The sequence below is a fragment of the Vipera berus genome (assembly GCF_964194415.1).
Source record: "Vipera berus genome assembly, chromosome: 4".
In the NCBI taxonomy this organism is placed as follows: Eukaryota; Metazoa; Chordata; class Lepidosauria; order Squamata; family Viperidae; genus Vipera; species Vipera berus.
In genome coordinates, this window is record NC_138206.1 from 76,666,676 (window position 1) to 76,686,472 (window position 19,797).

The 19,797-nt window shown below is 39.4% G+C and overlaps 1 protein-coding gene across 1 annotated transcript in view; it reads left to right on the forward strand.

Moving 5' to 3' along the window:
* Positions 1-19,797, forward strand: part of NLGN4X (neuroligin 4 X-linked) — a gene marked incomplete at both ends in the record, with an annotated part of 245,379 nt that overhangs the window by 224,136 nt on the left and 1,446 nt on the right. The window contains 2 exons of the mRNA XM_081326718.1: positions 233-418; positions 2,125-2,914. Of these exons, the coding sequence (XP_081182844.1) occupies positions 233-418; positions 2,125-2,914 (976 nt within the window). The remainder of the gene's footprint in view (positions 1-232; positions 419-2,124; positions 2,915-19,797) is intronic.

The window sequence follows — 19,797 nt, forward strand, 5'->3', positions numbered from 1 at the left end:
ATAGGAGAATAAATATAAAAGAAACAAAAATAGCCATACTTCCTATATTTTTATATGATAGAAAAAATAATTAGGTCCTTAAAGCTTGTATTAATTATATTTTAGTAGAACTGTAAGCTTTTGAAAATTGGAAGATGGAAAGATATGTAGTGCGTGCCCTGTAACTCATTCGTTGACTAGTGAGTTTAATGTATTCTTTCCTTCCTTCCTTTCTTTCTTTTTTAATTTGTAGGTTTCCTAAGTACTGGAGACCAAGCAGCAAAAGGCAATTATGGATTACTTGACCAAATTCAAGCTCTGAGATGGATTGAAGAAAATATTGGATCATTTGGAGGAGACCCCAAAAGAGTCACTATTTTTGGATCAGGAGCTGGAGCATCTTGTGTTAGTCTGTTGACATTATCCCACTATTCAGAAGGTAACCATTCTCCATGTTAAATAATATAATTTTAATAGTCATAAAGCAAGAGTGGATTGCAAAATCAGTAGGAATTGGTTCTAGAAATTAGTACAGGTAATGCTCAATTCACAACCACAATTGAGCCAAAATTTTCTGTTAAGTGAAACATTTATTAAGTGAATTTTACCCCATTTTATAACATTTCTTGCCACAATTGTTAAGTAAAACACTGCAGTTGTTAAGTTAATAACCCAGTTGTTAAATGAATCTGGCTTCCTCGTTGACTTTGCTTATCAGAAGGTCGCTAAAGGTGATCACATGACTATAGGAGATTGCAACTTTCATAAATACATGCCAGTTGCCAGTGTCCAACTTTGAACACATGACCATGGAGATGTGTTGGGTCGTAAATGGAAATTTTATTTTTTCAGTGTGTCTATAACTTCAAATGGCCACAAATGGTTGTAAGTCAAGGACTACCTGTATGATATCAGCAACTTATGTAATACTAGACACACATGCCTGGATGGATCATTGTTTCAATGATATTTCCTTATCTAAACAAAGAAACAGAATAACTAAGCATGGGTAAAAAAGTAATGGGAGCAGAAGTGACTTCCAACTCCCTGCCAGCTTCCTCACTGAGTTTCCTTATGGGAATCTGACAGCTAACAATGGAAATTTCCCTTCCTTTCCCTTCCCTTCCCTTCCCTTCCCTTCCCTTCCCCTTTTCGACAGGTAGGTAAGTGGCTGCTGATGAGTGGGGGAGGAAGCAAGGCATTGGGAGACTGGCTGGGAAACTTTCAAGAGACATTGAAAATGAAGATCAGTGACTGCAGCAGCAGTCTAGTAATGCAGCAGCAATCTGTAGCAATCACAACTTTTCCAAATTTCATTACCACGGGAGACATGGGTCACAGATTTTGAATGCATTCTGTAAGTTAGCCCACTTGAGGTCCCTTAGCTCAAAAATTGTTGCCCAGTTAAAAGTCATGAGAATAAATGTTTTCATAATATATAGATTAAATCAATAAACTAATCAGGACCAAATGAGTACAATTCCATTCTAAAAAATACAGCATCCAAAAATCTTTTGCCAAAATTAGATTGGTCAACCACACATATTGCAAAAAAAAAGATATAAATTTGTGTTAGACTGCACAATATTCTACTGAAATATTCTACTCCACTATTCTGTTTGAAGTTGAGTTGATTGAATCATCCCTTTGAACAAAATCTGCAGACTTGATTGTCAAATCAGTTCTCTGTTTTGAAGTAGCTTATGTATAAGAGATTTCATGAAGCTTAGCAAAGTCCAGATACAAATGTCAAAAGCATTGCAGGTGTTTTTTTAAATAAAAAGTTAATGTTGCCAGATAATAATTGCTATCAATGTGTATGTTAGGAAGAGAAAGTAACATCCTATTACATAGATGGATTCAGTGAAAATTGGAGTCAATTATTTCAATGTGCTGTACATTTCAGAAATAATTTCACCTCTTAGATATTCACAGTTTTTTTAATACAATGAACATTGAATATGAGAGGAAATATAGCTATTATTTGGCAAGAGGACTGCAATAATGTTTTGTTGTCATTGTTCTAAGCAAACTGAACTGTGCTTCTCTTAATCAGTACGTCTTCTTGAAATCATATAAATATTCCTTTTGCTTTGTCACCTTTTGTTTGTGTGTGTATTTTAATTTTCACTTTTGCACCTGCAGGTCTGTTCCAAAAAGCAATCATTCAGAGTGGAACAGCCCTGTCCAGCTGGGCAGTGAATTACCAGCCTGCCAAGTACACTGCAATTTTGGCAGAAAAAGTGGGATGCAACACTTTGGACACTACAGACTTAGTTGAATGCTTTCGGAATAAGAACTACAAAGAACTCATTCAGCAAACAATCACGCCAGCTACATACCACATTGCCTTTGGGCCTGTGATTGATGGGGATGTAATTCCAGATGATCCACAGATTCTAATGGAACAGGGAGAATTTCTGAACTATGATATAATGCTAGGTGTAAACCAAGGAGAAGGTTTAAAATTTGTAGATGGAATTGTGGATAATGAAGAAGGCGTATCTCCAAATGATTTTGATTTCTCTGTGTCTAATTTTGTGGACAATCTATATGGTTATCCAGAAGGGAAAGATACTCTAAGAGAAACCATTAAATTCATGTACACAGATTGGGCAGACAAGGAGAATCCTGAAACACGAAGGAAGACCCTGGTAGCACTTTTTACTGACCACCAATGGGTTGCACCAGCTGTTGCCACAGCAGACCTCCATGCTCAATATGGTTCTCCAACCTACTTCTATGCATTTTATCACCATTGCCAAAGTGAAATGAAACCCACTTGGGCTGATTCTGCACATGGTGATGAAGTCCCTTATGTGTTTGGTATCCCCATGATAGGTCCTACTGAATTATTCAACTGCAACTTTTCAAAGAATGATGTCATGCTCAGTGCGGTTGTTATGACCTATTGGACAAACTTTGCCAAAACAGGGTAGGATGACACTAAAATTTTAGGCATTTCACTGCTTTATAATAATATAATTATAATGATAAAAGGTTATTTTTGATATTCTTATACAATCCTTGTTGGACCTGTCCTTGTTTCACAGAGGGCACCCTGCTCTAGAATGAAAGCAGTGTGTTCCACATATAATATATAAGCAAGGCTAGCTTAAAAGAATGTGTAGATTTTTAAGAATTTTATCTCTATATATGTAAAAGTATAAGGATTAATTATTTTCTCTTTTTTACAAATTTTTCTAAATAGCTTTCAAGTCTTTGGATCTTATACAATAAAGTTTATCATCTTTGACTAAAATAGGCCTTATCCCATCAACCCTGTTTAAAAGAGGCAAGGCACTAAAGCAAATTTGCCATTTTTAGGTATTATCAAGACTACAGATCATATTTCTTGCCATCCAACTACATTTCTTTGGAAGAATTGCAATACAAAATATAATTCAATAATCAAGCACATTTGATTTCTTTGTTTCATAAATAGCAACAATGTGGTTAGTTTGTCTATTTCAGCCCTGTTTTCTCAGTATTGTATATTCCCGTAACATTTAGGGCATATAATATGTTACAAAGAAAAAAACAAAAGAAAAATGATTTAATCAATACTGCCACTGTGGTTTCTTTATATAATTAATTGGTTGCCTTTAAAATTAAAAAGGGGTAGAAGATGCAATAGAAGTAATTATATATATTTGTTTCTTCATTTAGGTATATGATTAATTTTAAAATGTATTGTTAGTTTCTTAAATGTGAAAGCTCCCTATACATTTGTGAAGCATATGAAAGGAACATAATGCTACAATAGGTCAGAGGAACTTATTGGTAAAGCTAACAGAAAACATTTTATATAAATATTATCTTAATTAATAATTTTTATTTATTTATTTATTTATTTTAATTGAATTTCTATACCGCCCTTTTCCCGAAGGACTCAGGGTGGTATACAGGGCAGTAAATGCTTTACATACAAAAGTTAAAATGAAATTAAATTAATTAAGCCCTAACAATAAATAATTAAAAATACCCCAAACCCTTAAACCAGGCCGGCCTGTTCAAATAAATAGGTTTTCAGATCCCGGCGGAAAGAGCGAAGGTCGGAAGCCATCCGGAGGTCAACCGGTAATTGATTCCAGAAGGCTGGCATGCCCACAGAGAATGCTCTCCCCCTGGGGGCCACAAGCCGACACTCTCTGGCCGATGGCACCCTGAGGAGGCCCTCTCTGTGGGAGCACACAGGGTGAAGGGAAGATGACGCCGGCAGCAGGTGATCCCGTAAGTAGTCCGGACCCATGCCATTTAGGGCTTTATAGGTAATCACCAGCACCTTGAATCTCACCCAGAGGGCAACTGGAAGCCAATGCAGCTCATGGAGAAGAGGTGTTACATGGGAGTATCGGGAGACCCCCATCACAACTCGCGCGGCCGCATTCTGCACCAGCTGAAGCCTCCGAGTGGTCCTCAAGGGCAGCCCCATGTACAGAGCATTGCAGTAGTCTATACGAGAGGTCACGAGTGCATGAGTGACTGTATGCAAGGCATCCCGGTCCAGTTCTTCTGGGTGATACAAACCGGCAGATTTCTAGGTGTTACTTCAGGAAAAATAACATCAGTCCAGCTCCATCGGCACAATCATTCAATCCTCTTATAGCCCAGATTCCAAGTGTTGCATCTTTCCCCCTCCCCTTTTCCCTTGCTGTCGATAAAGAGAAGAGCTTCAGAGAGGCATAGGATGAAAGGCGGATGGCTACATTGTTATGGTTAGCAGACCCAAAGTGAATCAACAAAAGGTTACTTTGTATTGTATACAGAAGTGAAAGTTGCTCTGTCAGCTGAAGAAGCACGCGAGACAGCTGGCTAACGAAAACCTTTTATTGTCAGAACCGGGCAAGGAACAGACTTACAATGCCTTCTATTTATACTCCAGCTGGCCGGTTGGCGACCAATCAGGGCTGTGCCGGTTTCCTGCTTGTCCAAGCGGGCCAATCGGCAAAGGAGAGTTTTGACAGCCTGGAGCTGTCAAGCTACTCGCGCCTGCGCAGTAACCGACGGTTCTTGACAGCCAAGAGCTGTCAAGCGGTTACGCTTGCGCAGTAGCTTCCGGCAGCTTTTGACAGCTGTCAAAAGCTGCCGAAGGGTTTACCTCATAACTAGGAACATGGTAACATAACATACACAACACTCCTTACCCCTCCCCCAAACTGGTGTGGTGATTCTTCTGGGAGTTTTTCCGTGAGGTCCCCCATTCAAAGTCCTTTAAGTATGCGGGGGGTTTTCTTGTTCTTTCTGAACGTCGGAGGGACATTGCTCCTGAAGGTTCCGCTTCCACTGGTTCGGGGAGTGATAATTCTGGATTAGGCGTTGGTTCAAGAGCTTCCAGGGCCCCTTCGTTAGAAGTGTATGGTGGGGGGGATGTGCTTGTTTCAGGGGGGATATAACGCATTGGATTTTCCTCGCTACCCCTTCCCCCCAGGTTTTGAGGGCTGCGTTGTCACAATTGATCGATGTGCCGGCGTAGGTGGCAGTCATTTCCGGCATCAATTATGTATGACAAGGGTCCGGTCTGATCAATTACAACCCCCTGAATCCATTTGTTCCCTCCCCCGTAGTTTCTAGCCCAGACGGGTTGACCGTTAGTCAGAGTTCTATGATGAATGGGTTGGTCTGGTTCTGCTGTAGTTCTGTCCGGGTGTAATCTATCAAGTCTGGTCATAAGCCGTCTCCCCCAGCGTAGTTCTGCCGGCGACTTCCTGGTGGTTGTGCACGGGGTTGTGTGTTGTGCCAGTAAGAATTGCGCTAACCTGCGGTGCCAGTTTCCAGTGACGATTTTCCGCAGTGCCTCCTTGGTGGATTTTACCATAACCTCAGCCAAGCCATTCGATGAGGGGTGGAACGGAGCTGACGTGGCATGTCTAATAGAGTTCTCCGTGGTGAAACTCTGGAATTCATGGGAAGTAAATTGGGGGCCATTATCAGAGACTAAGACATCTGGCAGTCCGTGTGTGGCAAAAAGCCCCCTTAGTACCTGTACCGTGGCAGCCGTAGTCATGCTACTGACTGGCACAACTTCCAGCCACCTGGAGTAGCTATCTACTACAATTAAAAACACCTGTCCCTGAAAGGGTCCTGCAAAGTCTAAGTGTATTCAGGACCAGGGGTTTTTTGTTGTCTCCCATTTGTGGATGGGTGCTTGCGGTTGTGCAGCTCTGACAACCTGGCAGGGGTAGCAGCCGGCTATGTATGCTTCAATTTGCTTATCAATGCCAGGCCACCATACGTAGCTTCTAGCTAACGCCTTCATTTTAACAGTCCCTGGGTGTCCCTCATGCAATGTTTCTAGAACCTTGGTCCTATGCTTTTCAGGGATTACTACTCTATTCCCCCACAGAATGCACCCCAGGTGGGATGACAATTCCGTTTTCCTTGAAAAATATGGTTGGAATTCGGGACCAGGGGGTTTAGATTGCCACCCCGAGGTGATGCAGCTAAGGATTCTGCCCAGGGTCTTGTCGGAAGTTGTAGCGGCCGCGATGTCTTTGACAGATAAGGGGCATTCAGGTAGCTCCAAAATTGCTAGGATGTTACCAGCAGGGGTGGGGTCCGGGTCTATTATGGGCAGGGGGAGTCTACTTAATCCATCAGCATGCCCCATTTCCTTCCCCGGCTTGTGTATCAATTTGAAGGAATAAGCAGATAAAAAGGTAGACCATCTGAGAATGCGGGGGGATAGAATTTGTGGTGTCTGCTTATCCCATGTAAAAATTCCAAGTAGTGGTTTGTGGTCAGTGAAAATAGTGAATTGCCGTCCATAGAGGTAGTCGTGAAATTTTTTCACGCTGGCAACTATCGCTAAAGCCTCCTTGTCAATTTGAGCGTAATTGTGCTCTGGTTTGGAAAGCGTTCTGGAGTAAAACGCTATTGGCGTTTGGGTTCCATTCTGAGTTAAATGACTTAGGACCACCCCGATCCCGTAAGGGGAAGCATCGCATGCTAGACATAGGGGCATTTCTTCTTTGTAAAGTGTAACAGTGGAATTACTGGTGAGCAGGTTTTTAAGGAGCTTGAAACTGGAGTCATGCTGAGGGGACCAGGACCAAGGGGTACCCTTGTCCAGTAGCCTGTGCAGGGGTTCCGCGATGGTTGCCTTGTGGGGCAGGAAGGCATGATAAAAATTTAGTAGCCCCAGAAAGGCTTGAAGTTCCTGCTTGTTTTTTGGAGTGGGTGCCGTTTTGATGGCATTGATTTTTGAGTCCGTGGGGTGAATTCCCCCCGCGTCAATTTTGTAACCTAGAAATTCTGTGGATGGAAACCCAATGGAGCATTTATCTCTTTTTAATTTAGGTCCTGCTGCCCTGAACCTGCTTAGAACTTCCCGCAATTTGTTTGCCAAATCCCCTTCAGATTCCCCTGCAATAAGTACATTGTCGAAGTACGGGCAGACCCCAGGGATTCCCTTAAGTGTCTTTTCCATAATTTCTTGAAATATCCCTGGGGCTGCGGATATGCCAAATTGTAAGCGATTTATTTTGAAGGCTCCGCGGTGTGTGACGATTGTCTGTGCCATGGCAGTGTCAGGGGTGACAGGTAGTTGTAAATACGCCTGCGCCAAATCCAATTTAGCAAAAATGGCGCCGGATCTAATGGCTGCGAGGATGTCTTTCACTGCTGGGACGGGGTAAGCGTGCGAATTCAACGCTCGGTTTAAGGTGGCCTTATAGTCGGCGCAAATTCTTATTTGGCCGTTTGATTTAATTGGGGTTACGATTGGTGTTTCCCATTCCCCCCCTCGACTGGTTCTAAAACTCCTAGATTGACAAGTCGGTCCAGTTCGTTCTCAATTTTGTTTTTTAGCACGAACAGGACTCTTCTAGCTTTAATTAGTATGGGCAGTACATCGGGGTTTAATTTTAGTGACACTGGGGGGCCAGTATACTTCCCTAACGAGCCATCGAAGACGTCTGCGAACTGCTGGCAGACAGCTTCTAGGCTTGTGGACTGAGTTGTATTAATTCTTGTTAACGCTATTCCTAATGCTTCAAACCAGTCAAGATCCAGTAGACTGGTTCGGTTTTCCTGCATAACTAGAATCGTGAGGAGTCCCCTAAACTGCCTAAATTCCACCAGAATTTTGGCTTTTCCCTTGAGTCGGATGGGTTTTTTTTGGAAGTCAGCAAGGCGTAAGCTGGTGGGTTGTAGGGAGGTTTGCTGCCAGCTACGGCTGCAAATGCTTTTATAAGTATTCCACGAAATGAGGGAGACCGAGGATCCCGAATCGACTTTCATTTCACAGGGAACCCCGTGGAGCAGGACGCTAACCTTAACCTTGGGCTTTAACACTAAATGGACTGCTCCCACCCCCTTACTCCTTCTGACAGTTAGTACTAGGGACCTAGAGGGCTTTTTCCTGATGGACGTTGTCGGACACGTACCTGCGGATGTCACCTCCAATTCGTGCAGGTCTGGCTACGGCATACAGCTCTGAGGTGTCCCGTTTTGCCACAGCTGTGGCATTTGGCACTGCGGAAACGGCACGATGCTCTTGGGTGGTTTCCCCCGCAGCTGGCGCATTTGGCTCTGATGCCTTGCTGGTTAGTGCTTTTGTTGTTTGGGGGGCCCCCTCGGTTGTCACGTTGGATCTTGAGCTTTTCAAACCTTCGTTGGACAGCGTCCGCTGAGGCAAAGGAGTGCATCAGCCTTGGCCCGGTCGTCCGTGATCTTATTGACCCCTTCTACCTGGCCCCAATGCAACTCCCAGCACTCAGGGTGGCGAATATTGAACTCGCGGATGTGGCCGAGGTTGGCCATACTGTCCCGGTTGTGGGTACTGCTTCGCGGGCGTTGGGAAGTTGTACTTCCCGCCGGTGACTTCAGCCGTTACTTAGCTCTGAGCCGCAGAAAAAAAAATCTCTTCTTTCCCTTGGCTAGTGACTTCAGCAGTGCGAAGCAGTAAATCCCACCTTCGTCGCCAGTGCTCTGTCAGCTGAAGAGGCACGCGAGACAGCTGGCTAACGAAAACCTTTTATTGTCAGAACCGGGCAAGGAACAGACTTACAATGCCTTCTATTTATACTCCAGCTGGCCGGTCGGCGACCAATCAGGGCTGTGCCGGTTTCCCACTTGTCCAAGCGGGCCAATTGGCGAAGGAGAGTTTTGACAGCCCGGAGCTGTCAAGCTACTCGCGCCTGTGCAGTAACCGGCGGTTCTTGACAGCCGAGAGCTGTCAAGCGGTTACGCTTCCTCATAACTAGGAACATGGTAACATAACATATAACATGTGAATACACAACAAAAGTAGTAAAACCCCCATGCTTACTCTGTCCCCTTTTATAGTATGACAGAATCCAAGAGATAGTAAGGATTGGTTTTTAAAGACTTTTTAAAGATTTTGCGGTGAGAATCTTTTGGTAAGGGATGAAGTTCACCTGTTTGGAAAACAAGTCTGTGAGTGTCCAGATTACAGTATTCCCATTGCTTTCTGGTAATTCCACTATAAAATCCATGGCTATTTCCCTCCAGGGGGCTGAGGGATTTGCCACTGTTTGTAACAGTATGGGTGATTTCCCTTGCAACCTCTTTGCAGTAGTGCAAGTAGGGCAGCTGGCCACGAAACTTTCTATGTCTTTTTTCATGGATGGCCACCAAAATTGCTTTTTAATTAAGTGTAATGTTTTTACAAATCCAAAATCTCCTGCTGATTTGGTGTCATGGCAAAGCTGCATGAATGTGACCCTCTGGGTGGTTGGTGTATATAACATTTTCCCCATCCATGGTAGTCCATCCTTCACTGTGCACACGTGTTTATTTTTCTGAAACCATTCATCCATTTCCAAAGTTTTCTGGAATTCAATTCCGGTTTGGCTATCCAGCTGCAGTTTTAATTTAGCTTGGACTCTGGTAGTTACTGGTGCTGCCAGTTGTGATTCCACCATAAGTGGTTTAGAATTGGTGGCTCATGTGCTGTTATATTAGGACAGCAAATGCTTGAGCGTAAAGTGGAATTGGTGAAAATATTGGGACCAGCAGGATTGCTTGGGGTTGAGCTTCCTGGGTATTTTCAATGCTTCCAGATTTTTGTGGTCTGTCTACATCTGAAAAGGGATTTTATTCCCTTCAAGGAACTGACACCACATAAGTAATGACCAACGTATCCTGTATGCCTCTTTCTCCCACACGGGCCAGCGCTGTTATGTTTTGGTGAGTTTCTTGGATGTATATGTGCAGGGTTGCAATAACCCTTCATCATTTTCTTGTAATAGTACAGCCCCCACTGCCACATCACTTACATCTGCCTGTATTATAAAGGCCTTATCCATGTCTGGGTGCTTCAGAATAGGTTATGCAGAAAAGAGTCTCTTTAATCTCTCAAATGCCACTTGGCATTTCCATTGTCCATTTTAGTGGCTGGCTAGGCTTTACTGAGGATACTCCCTTTGTTTTTAATAAGTTTGTGAGGGGCAGGGCTATCTGGGCAAATGAGGGGATGAATTGACGGTAAACATTTGCGAAGCCCAGGAAACTTTGTAGTTGCTTTCTTGTGTGAGGTGGTGCTCATTCTAATACTGCTCTAACCTTCTCTGGGTCCATTTCAATGCCCTGTGGAGATATGTGATAACCCAGGTAGTCTATTCTTTCCTGGTGGAATTTGCATTTCGATAATTTGGCATGTAGGTGAGCAGCTCGCAGTTTCTTTAAAACCTCTCTGACTAGGTTGACATGTTCCTCTTTTGTTTCAGTGAAGATAAGGATGTCATCTAGATAAACCAGGACCCCCTTAAATAGGTGCTTCCTTAGTACCTCTTTGATTAATTGCATAAATACTGTGGGGGGGGGCTTGTAATCCAAATGGCAAAACTTTAAATTGGTAGCACCCCATTGGGCAATTAAATGCAGTTTTCCATTCATCCCCTTCCTTAATTCTAACGTGGTAATACGCTTCCCTTAGATCTCGTTTAGTAATTTTTTTTCCTTTCGAGAGGTGTGATAACATGTCCTTCATGAGGGGTAAGGGGTATAGGTTGCTTTCACTGATTGTGTTCAATAGGCAATAGTCCACGTAAAAGCATAAAGAGCCAACCGGAGTGGCCACTTTAGGCTTGGCTGGCTCAATGAACCCCCTTTCTAGGTTTTTATTTATGAATCTTTCCATTTCCTCCTTCTCCTTTGGGCTCATCGAGTATAATCTGGACTTCAGGAGTCTTGCCCCGGGCTTGAATTCTATGGCACAGTCCATGGGTTGGTGGAGGGGGAGCTCATCTGCCCTCTCCTCACTGCAAATTTCAGCAAGATCTCTGTATTCCTCTGGTATTTCAGGTAGCCCCTTTTCTACACTTCATTTATACACATCGGTCTGTAATTTTTTATCTGTGTAAGTCTGAATCTTCTTTTGGTATTAAGGTAATATTTGCTTCTGTCCATGTATTTGGGAGTTTAGCCTCCAACAAAAGTTCATTGCACACATCCTTCAATGGTTCACTTAATATATCTTGTAAAGCTTTATATAATTCCACCGGTAGTCCATCTGGCCCCGGTGTTTTCTCATTTTTTGTCTTCTTATAGCTTGTTATTTCCATCATTGTTATTTTTTCCTCTAGTATAATTTTAAAAGTTTCTGAAATTTTTGGAAGATTATTTTCTTCCAAATATTGAATCATTTTCTCCCTTGGAATTTCTTCTATATCATACATTTTCTTATAATATTATTTAATTATCTTTTTTATTTCTTTGTTTTTAAATTGTAGGCAACCTTTTTCATCTACTAAATTATCAATTTCTTCTCCTTCTGTTTTTTAAGTTTGTAAGCTAACCATCTTCCTGGTTTGTTTGCATTTTCAAAAAAAATTGTTTTGCTCTTTTTATTTACTGTGCCAATTTTTCTGAATGCAACAAAGTTAATTTATGTTTTATTGTTTCCATTTCTCTTTTCAGAATCTTCTTTTGCAGATTCATTTGCAATGCATATATTGCTACCAACAATGTTTGTTTTTGATGTAGAAATATTTCTACCATTATAATTCTTCCTTTTTCATCTGAATAAATCTTTTTAGAGTCTATTGTCTCTTTAATATATACAGCTACACCTCTTTTTTTCTGCTGCGCTGATGCATGGTAAAGTTTCCCAATTTTTGGATATTCCAACAGTTTGTAATATTGTCTTTTTATATGTGTCTCTTGCAAAAAAAATTATATCTCTGTTTAATTTCTGTAGTTTTCTAAAAAATTTATTTCTTTTTGAGGGGGAATTCAGTCCATTTATATTCATTAAAAAATCCGTTTTCTTTCTCAATTTCAATTACTTTTATATTTAGGTCTTGTCAATCTCATAGTCCTCTGTTTTCTGGCTATTCCCTCGCTCTTGATCAAGTTTTTCTTTCTGTTCTTCTGCTTGTATAGTTGCTTACTCAGTTGCTTCTTCTGTTTGTTTCTGATCTTTTCTCTCCTCTTGTTGATATTATACTCCTTCATTTAAAAATGCTTGATTTCTTTCCTCAAATTCTTGTGCCTTCCAAACTGAGTCCAGTTGTATTATTGTATCTTGTATTATTCCAGTTGATTAAGATCCCTTCTGGCATTAACCATCTGAAGTTTATACCTTTTGCATTTAGCTTTGTAGTTAAGAAGTGATATTGTCTTCAGGTGTCTCTTACTCTCTTGGGGATCTGCTTCAACACCACAATTTCTTTATTCTTGTATTGTAATGGCTCATCTCTGACTTTTCTCAGTATTTCATCTCTTGTTGTTTTCTTTATGAATCTTACATGAACTTCTCTGGGTAGTTTATATTTCCTTGCATAGCTTGAATTCATTCAAAATATTTCATCTATCTCCATTTGTATCTCTGCTCGGTCTGCTTTCAAAGCCTCTGCCAGTAAATCAATAATCACAACTGCTATACCTTCTTCTCTGTCTTCAGGAATCTTTTGAAATCTTAAATAATGTTCTTTCTCCATTTCTAAAACTGCCACGCCCCTTCTAGGTTTTGATTTGCTTGTTCTAATTTGTCATTTTCTTGCATTAGTACTTCCACTTTTTGTCAATATCATCTGATTTATTTTCCATTTTCTGAATTTTTTGTTCATTTTTAACAATCATTTGCTGATGAGCTTCAAATTGTGTCTTTATATCCAACATTTCTTCATTTAATTTATCAAAATTACTTTTTGTCTCTTCATGGTTTCTCTGTATTGATTCTTGAATTAATTTTAATGTGGTTTGCATCTCAGTTTGGGCAGTGCTTATTTTCTCATGCTGCAACATTGTTTCAATAGATCCCTGGCTTTTTGGATAGGTTGTTCTAACAGAAGGTGCAGAGGAAGTTTTTTTTCATAAGTCTAGTGAAATTTGATGCACTCATTTTTTGAGCCAAGTATCTTAGGCTAAAATCCATCCATATAATTAAGCCAACTACTTTAGGCTAAATCCAAATCCTCCAGTCAAAACACAAATGTAAAATGCCCACTGTCTCCAAATAATTCATGTTTTGGTTATATCCAGAGTCAACAAATATAATTGTAGAGAGTCTTTTCTCATGCAAAGTCATATAAAGGCACTTTGTTTACACCAGGTGTTGTTTCAAGGTCAAACACTTCAAATTCTTTCATTATTTGGTATTACTGTAGTATCTCCTTTCACCACTGGATGTCCTCATACACTGTATTTTCTATATCTGGTTTGAAAAAATTTTTACAAAGTTTTCTTTTAAGGTTTTTTGTAAGTTATTTACCCTAGAAATTAAATATATTTTCCCCCATGTCCTGGAGGTTAAGCAGTCTTTCTTTAAGTCAATCTAAGTTCCATTTTAAAGTATTCTTTTACATTCCTTAAATTCCTCCCCCCTTTTGTAATTTGTCACCACTTTTAACTCTCTTCTCCCCTAGTCCTTCTGGGGTCTTTACTTCATATATTTTTCCCAATCAGGGGATCAGTATTTCTGAGTCTATAAGGAAAAGGATTAAAAAACAGGCTCACCCAGTTTCAGCACACTGTTGACAATCAGCTGTTTGGCAGAGCACCACAGCTTTTTTTTTCCGGCTGACAATGACTTGGGCTGCCTGTGCTTACCAGGCAGCCTTTCTTCCATCCTTTAGAAAGGTTTCTTCAGTCCGTCTGGACCAACCCCTTGGGGTCACTGGACCAAACAAAATCAGGCTAAGAAGCCAGAGCCCTGGTTTCTTCCACCCTTCTTGTCAGACTGGAAGTTTTTTATTTTTTTATTTTTTTATTTTAATCCCATTTATATCCCGCTTACAATTTAAAGCACAAATCAATGTGCTTAGCAAGTTTCCCTTTTATTATTTCTTCTAATAACACAATTAGTTTACATTGGTACATTTATAGTTTGGATCTTCTATGGGCAAAAGCGTATACATGGAACATGTTTTGCAGATCACAATAGCATCAGTTTCTTTTTTTTCATGAGTGGATTTAAAAAAATGAAAATGAAAATAAAATGAAAGTGAGAATAAAATAAAAATGGAGTTTAGAGGGTTTTGCCATAGATTTTTAAAAGGGATAAATGTCCAATGTAGAGATTTGATATTCTAAGAGATCATATAAAAATTTAAAAATTTTGGGGAAAATGTCTAGTTTAAAAATGCAAAGTTCTAACAGTTTATTTAAAATGTCAAATTTTTAAAATTTTCAGTGTTGAGTAGGGCTTAGATGCCAAGTTCTTATCCTGTCCTGGAATCTTCTATAATTATCCCTTTCCTCCCTGCCTTCTTGTGAGCTTTATTTATTCCTTTCTTCTCTACCTTTATATGTTCTGTGTTTGTTATTTTTTTACTCAGCTTTTATTTTTTTTGCCTTGTGTTCTGTATTTTTTTTAGCCTCTCTTCTGCTTTCATCTGCCACTACCTGCTATTCAGCTTTCCCTGCTTTTCTCAGTGCTACCCTCCCCCTCAACTGTTGGTCTATCACACTGTTCTGTTGCCGTTCACAGTTGCCAGTCTGTACTAACGACAGACTCCGATTCCCCATTGCTCCACCAATGTGCTGCTCTCAGGCTGTAATTCACTGTGCTGCCCCTTGATGCTGGCTCTCCTCCCTGCTACACTTCTTCTTCCCTTTGCTCTGCAGCCATGTGGCTCCTGTTTGCTGGTCTGCCACACCGGTGTTCAGCTTCCTCCAGCAAACAGGACTGCTGAAATGGTGCACAGTAAGCTCCCGTCTCCTCTCCATAGCTGGCTCTCCTCTCTGCTCTGCTATTTCACTGGCTCACCTCTTTCTCCTCTCTGCTGGCCATTGAGCTTCAGTCAGTTCTCATCTCTGCCCCACATCTGATTCTCCTCTCAGCTCTGCAGCTGGCCCCAATCTCTCATTGGCTCACCTCTTAGTTCTCTGCCAGTTCATTCTGCTGCCTGCAGTTGGTTTGCCTCTCCACTCACCTCATTCACTTCGATGGGCCTCTGGTCACTTGGGTAGGCCTCTCGGGTGCAGCTGGGCCTCTCAGCAGGCAAGGTTCACTGTAGGCCACTGCCCTTGTTTGTGTTTTCCTCCTGCTTTCTCCAATCTTTCCTCTCCTTTTCTCTTCTCCAGTCTTTTTTTCTTTTTCTATGACTTATCTTTCCTTCTCCACCTCTCCTCCTACTGTTTTGTCTTAGTTTAATAGCAACTTTTCTCTCCACAATGTAACCATACTTCCTCCATTGCTGCCATCTTGAAACATATCAGGTAGATATTAGATTTTTTCCAGAATCTTCTGAATTTGACTGGGTGCTTCCACCTAGTAGAGGATGGATACCAACTGTGCTTGTAGAATATATATATACTTACTTGAATTAGAACAAAGTGACTCTTTTCTCAAAAGAAATAGAATTCTTTCTTTAGAAACATATACACAATTTGCATATTTTTAAAGCAAAATACATAGATTGAATGAATTGTCCTATAAAAGTAGTCCTCAACCTATGACCACAATTGAGCCCCAGATTTCTGTTGCTAAGCAAGACATTTGTTAGTGAATTTGCCTCATTTTAGGATATTTCTTGCCACAATTGTCAAATGAATCATTGCAGTTGTTAAGTTAGTTACAAGATTAAGTGAATCTGGCTTCTCCATTGACTTTGTTTGTAAGAAGGTCACAAAAGGTGATCACATGAGCCCTGGGACACTGCAGCCATCATAAATACGAGTCAGTTGCCAAGCATCTGAATTTTGATCATGTGACCATAGGAATGCTACAACAGTCAAGTGAGAAAAACAGTCATAAGTCACTTTTTGCAGTGCTTTTGTAACTACGAATAATCACTAGATAAACTGTTGTAAGTTGAGGACACTACCTGTAGTGAATAACTCAGATGTAAGCATGTTGAATAATTTTTGAATACTAGGAGATCTTATTTAAAAGGAAATTTTTATTAGATTAATATAAAATATTACTAAGATTAAATAATAGTTTTAACAGTAGTAAACAATAAAAATACCTTGGGAGAATTTTATAGCAGTTTTTGATATTTCAAGCCACAGGTACATTTTACATATACAGAAGAGAGAGAGAATGCTCAATGCAATTCACTGTAATACCATATGCATCTTAACGCCTTATTGAAAAAGCATTGATATGTCAAAAGAAAACAGAGGAAAAAATAAAAAAGCTTATAACAAGACAGAATGCTGAGCACAATAGTTGCAGTGCATCTATTTGTGCAATTGTGAAGAAGAATCTGTAATTGTTGCCTCAGCAGCACTTTAGTATTTCATAAAAATTGTTTTGCTTTTGTATTTTCTTCAGAAACAGGGTGAAACTATTGTTACTGTGGCTAATAAAAGGACAGCATAATAAAGCCCACTGATCCACTTCATGGACTTTTCTTCAATTTATGTAGAATTTAGCAAGAGAACTTTTACTGTTTTCCTTTCACCTGTTTTACTCAACTTGTAACTAAAGCTGACAGCAGTGTGTATCTAAGAGAAATCATTCAAACATACTAGGAGTTTTAATTTTGTTTCCCAAAATTCATTTTCAGTTCCTATTACAAGATTTTTCTTAGGTAAATGAGATGGGGAAAACCCAATGTAAATATTTTCAAGACAGCCCTGACAATGATAGAGCCACAAATTGAAGTTGAAATATTCCTTCCTGTTTTGGGGGGAAAGATAGAAATATTTTATTTTCTAAATTTATACAAAGTTGGACAAAACTTAGAATGGACTGTTTCCTCTGGCTAAGTTAATTAAATAATGTTATTACTTAATTTTGAATTGGAAAATGTTGGTGCTATACCTGTCCACCCCAAATATAACCCTTTGAAAATGTACTTGTAATGTATTCAGTTATGAGACAGGTTTTTTTTCTCACCATTTCCCTTGTGTCATTGTTTGTCTTCCTTGAGGAAACATACATATTTCATGGATGAAAAAACACATAATAAATGATAAAATATTTCTTTAAGAGAAACACATCATGCAATTTTGGGGGACAACAGAAGAGAAATTGCTTTTTAGAAGGTTTTTTTTTTAAAAAAATTCATTGCTGTCTGCAATTTCCTTGTGATTTCCTAATTCCAAGTACAAAGCCTTATCTTCTTAGATTTAGAACCAAACAAGTTTGATTAGGTGGTACTACCTGCAGAAATAATAATGAGAATTTCCATTCAAAATGAAAAATTCTATTGCAATCTCTTTTTTGGCTACACATGATTGTCAGATGATTATTTGTAAAAAATATTAATCAGGTTCCATAATCCTCTTGCAAGACATAATGCATTCAATTTACCATTGAGAAGGGAAACTTTGGTATCAGAGGGAGTGTTTTGTTACCTTTAAATTTTGGCCCACCCATTTGTATCAACACTTTGTCTTTCTCTCTTAGAGTAAGAATTTGCTTTGAACAAGAGCCATTTTTTCCATCTGAACCTGAATTAAATTCTAGGGATTAATCAAAATGCCAAATCCTTGACTATTTTTGTATATAGCAAAATGTGCATTTGTGTGTGAGCTTGGTAGATTGTAGGTTGGTAGATAGATGCCATATCTTTATTTATTGTGTATAGTTAAAACATGGAAATCAAAGCAAGGAACATGAAACAATGAATAGAATAGAATAGAATAGAATAGAATAGAATAGAATAGAATAGAATAGAATAGAATAGAATAGAATAGAATAGAATAGAATAGAATAGAATAGAATAGAATAGAATAGAATAGAATAGAATAGAATAGAATAGAATAGAATAGAATAGAATCCCTTCTATATTGAGCAGAGAGGCCATTTTAAAAATATTTAGGATGGTATTAGAATATTCCATCAAAGTTTCTTAGAACTGTTTTTGTATATGTAAACTAAGCACTTTTTTAAAAAAAATCCCATTTATATCCCGCCCTTCTCCGAAGACTCAGGGCGGCTTACAATTTAAAGCACAAATCAATGTGCTTAGCAATAGCCTTCATTCTATGTATATGCCTGCTTATTAGGGCTTCCCCCCCAAGCAGCATTATTACAAAGTCAGCTTATTGCCCCCAACAATCTGGGTCCTCATTTTACCTACCTCGGAAGGATGGAAGGCTGAGTCAACCTTGAGCCTGGTGGGATGCGAACCTGCACTAATTTCAGGCAGCAGGTGTAGAATGTAGCCTGAATAATTTCAGATGATGTTATATTTATAAAGATGGTGATCTGCATTATAGCAAGTTTGATACCTTTGCTTGAAACAATTTGTTGCAGGAATATAGTTGTAGCTTTTATACCAATTATACTTGAGGTCTAATTATTGACATGTACTGTTTCAGTAGCCATTAATACAAATTACTGCTGTTTCAACAAAACTAATGGTGAACATAGCAAAATAAAGGCTTGATATTTATAATGATTTGTTTTAACAGCCCTCTGTAATTAAAATGAAACCCCATGGGGTGGACCAGTTTTTCTATGACAAAGAAATGAGTGTATTTTATGTATAGAGATGATAGAGAAAAATTCCATTACATTCTCAAAACCTTTAATCTTCTTTATTTCAAAATTGTTAGTTTTTACAGAGATATCCAACACTTTAATTACAACTTTCAAGATTTGACATTTTAGCCTTAAAAAGATTTTTGTGTTCATAGGTAGCTGATGTAAGCCATCATGATACTGAATGAGTTTATCTTTGAAAACTTACTTGAAGCTTCATTTAGTACAGAATGCAATTACTGGATACTTATCAGTAGTTCACCGCCCTGAGTCCTTCGGGAGAAGGGTGGTATACAAATATAATAAACCTTAAACCTTAGTTATTTTTGGGAGCATATTATATCTGTACTCTGAGCAGTGCATTAACTGTCTGTTAGCTTCTAAGTAAAATTTAAGGTTCTGATGTTAATGCTTTATGACTTAGTGCCAAGCTATCTAGAGAGTGCATCTCCCACTGGCCCATCTGTTTCAATCAAGTTACGAGAAGCAGCAGACTGTTCTCCACTTTCAAGAGGTCATGTGGAGTTAACTGCTAAGCTTGTAAGCCACCCTGAGTCTTCGGAGAAGGGCGGGATATAAATGGAATTAAAATAAAATTTAAAAAAATAACATTCAGAAGTAATATTTTTCAGTGGCAGTTCTGGCCCTTTGGAATGGCCTCTTGCATGAGGAGGCAGATATGCCACCTTCTGGAATACATTAGAAACTGGGCTCTTTTAGAGAGCTTTTAAATCATGATACCTCTTTGATAGTATGTGTTTTATGGTTATTTATAAACATATTTTTAATTTGATTTATGCGGGCAATTGAGAATCTGTTAGATTGTGATGGGATAATAAGAAAGAATTTTGAGGAAACATACCACCTAACATCACGAAATAGCTCCTTTTCATATTAGCATCCCAAATCAGATTCAAGTTGCCAAGGCATGAAGTTTGTTCAGTGATATTACAATTCATAGTTCATCCATT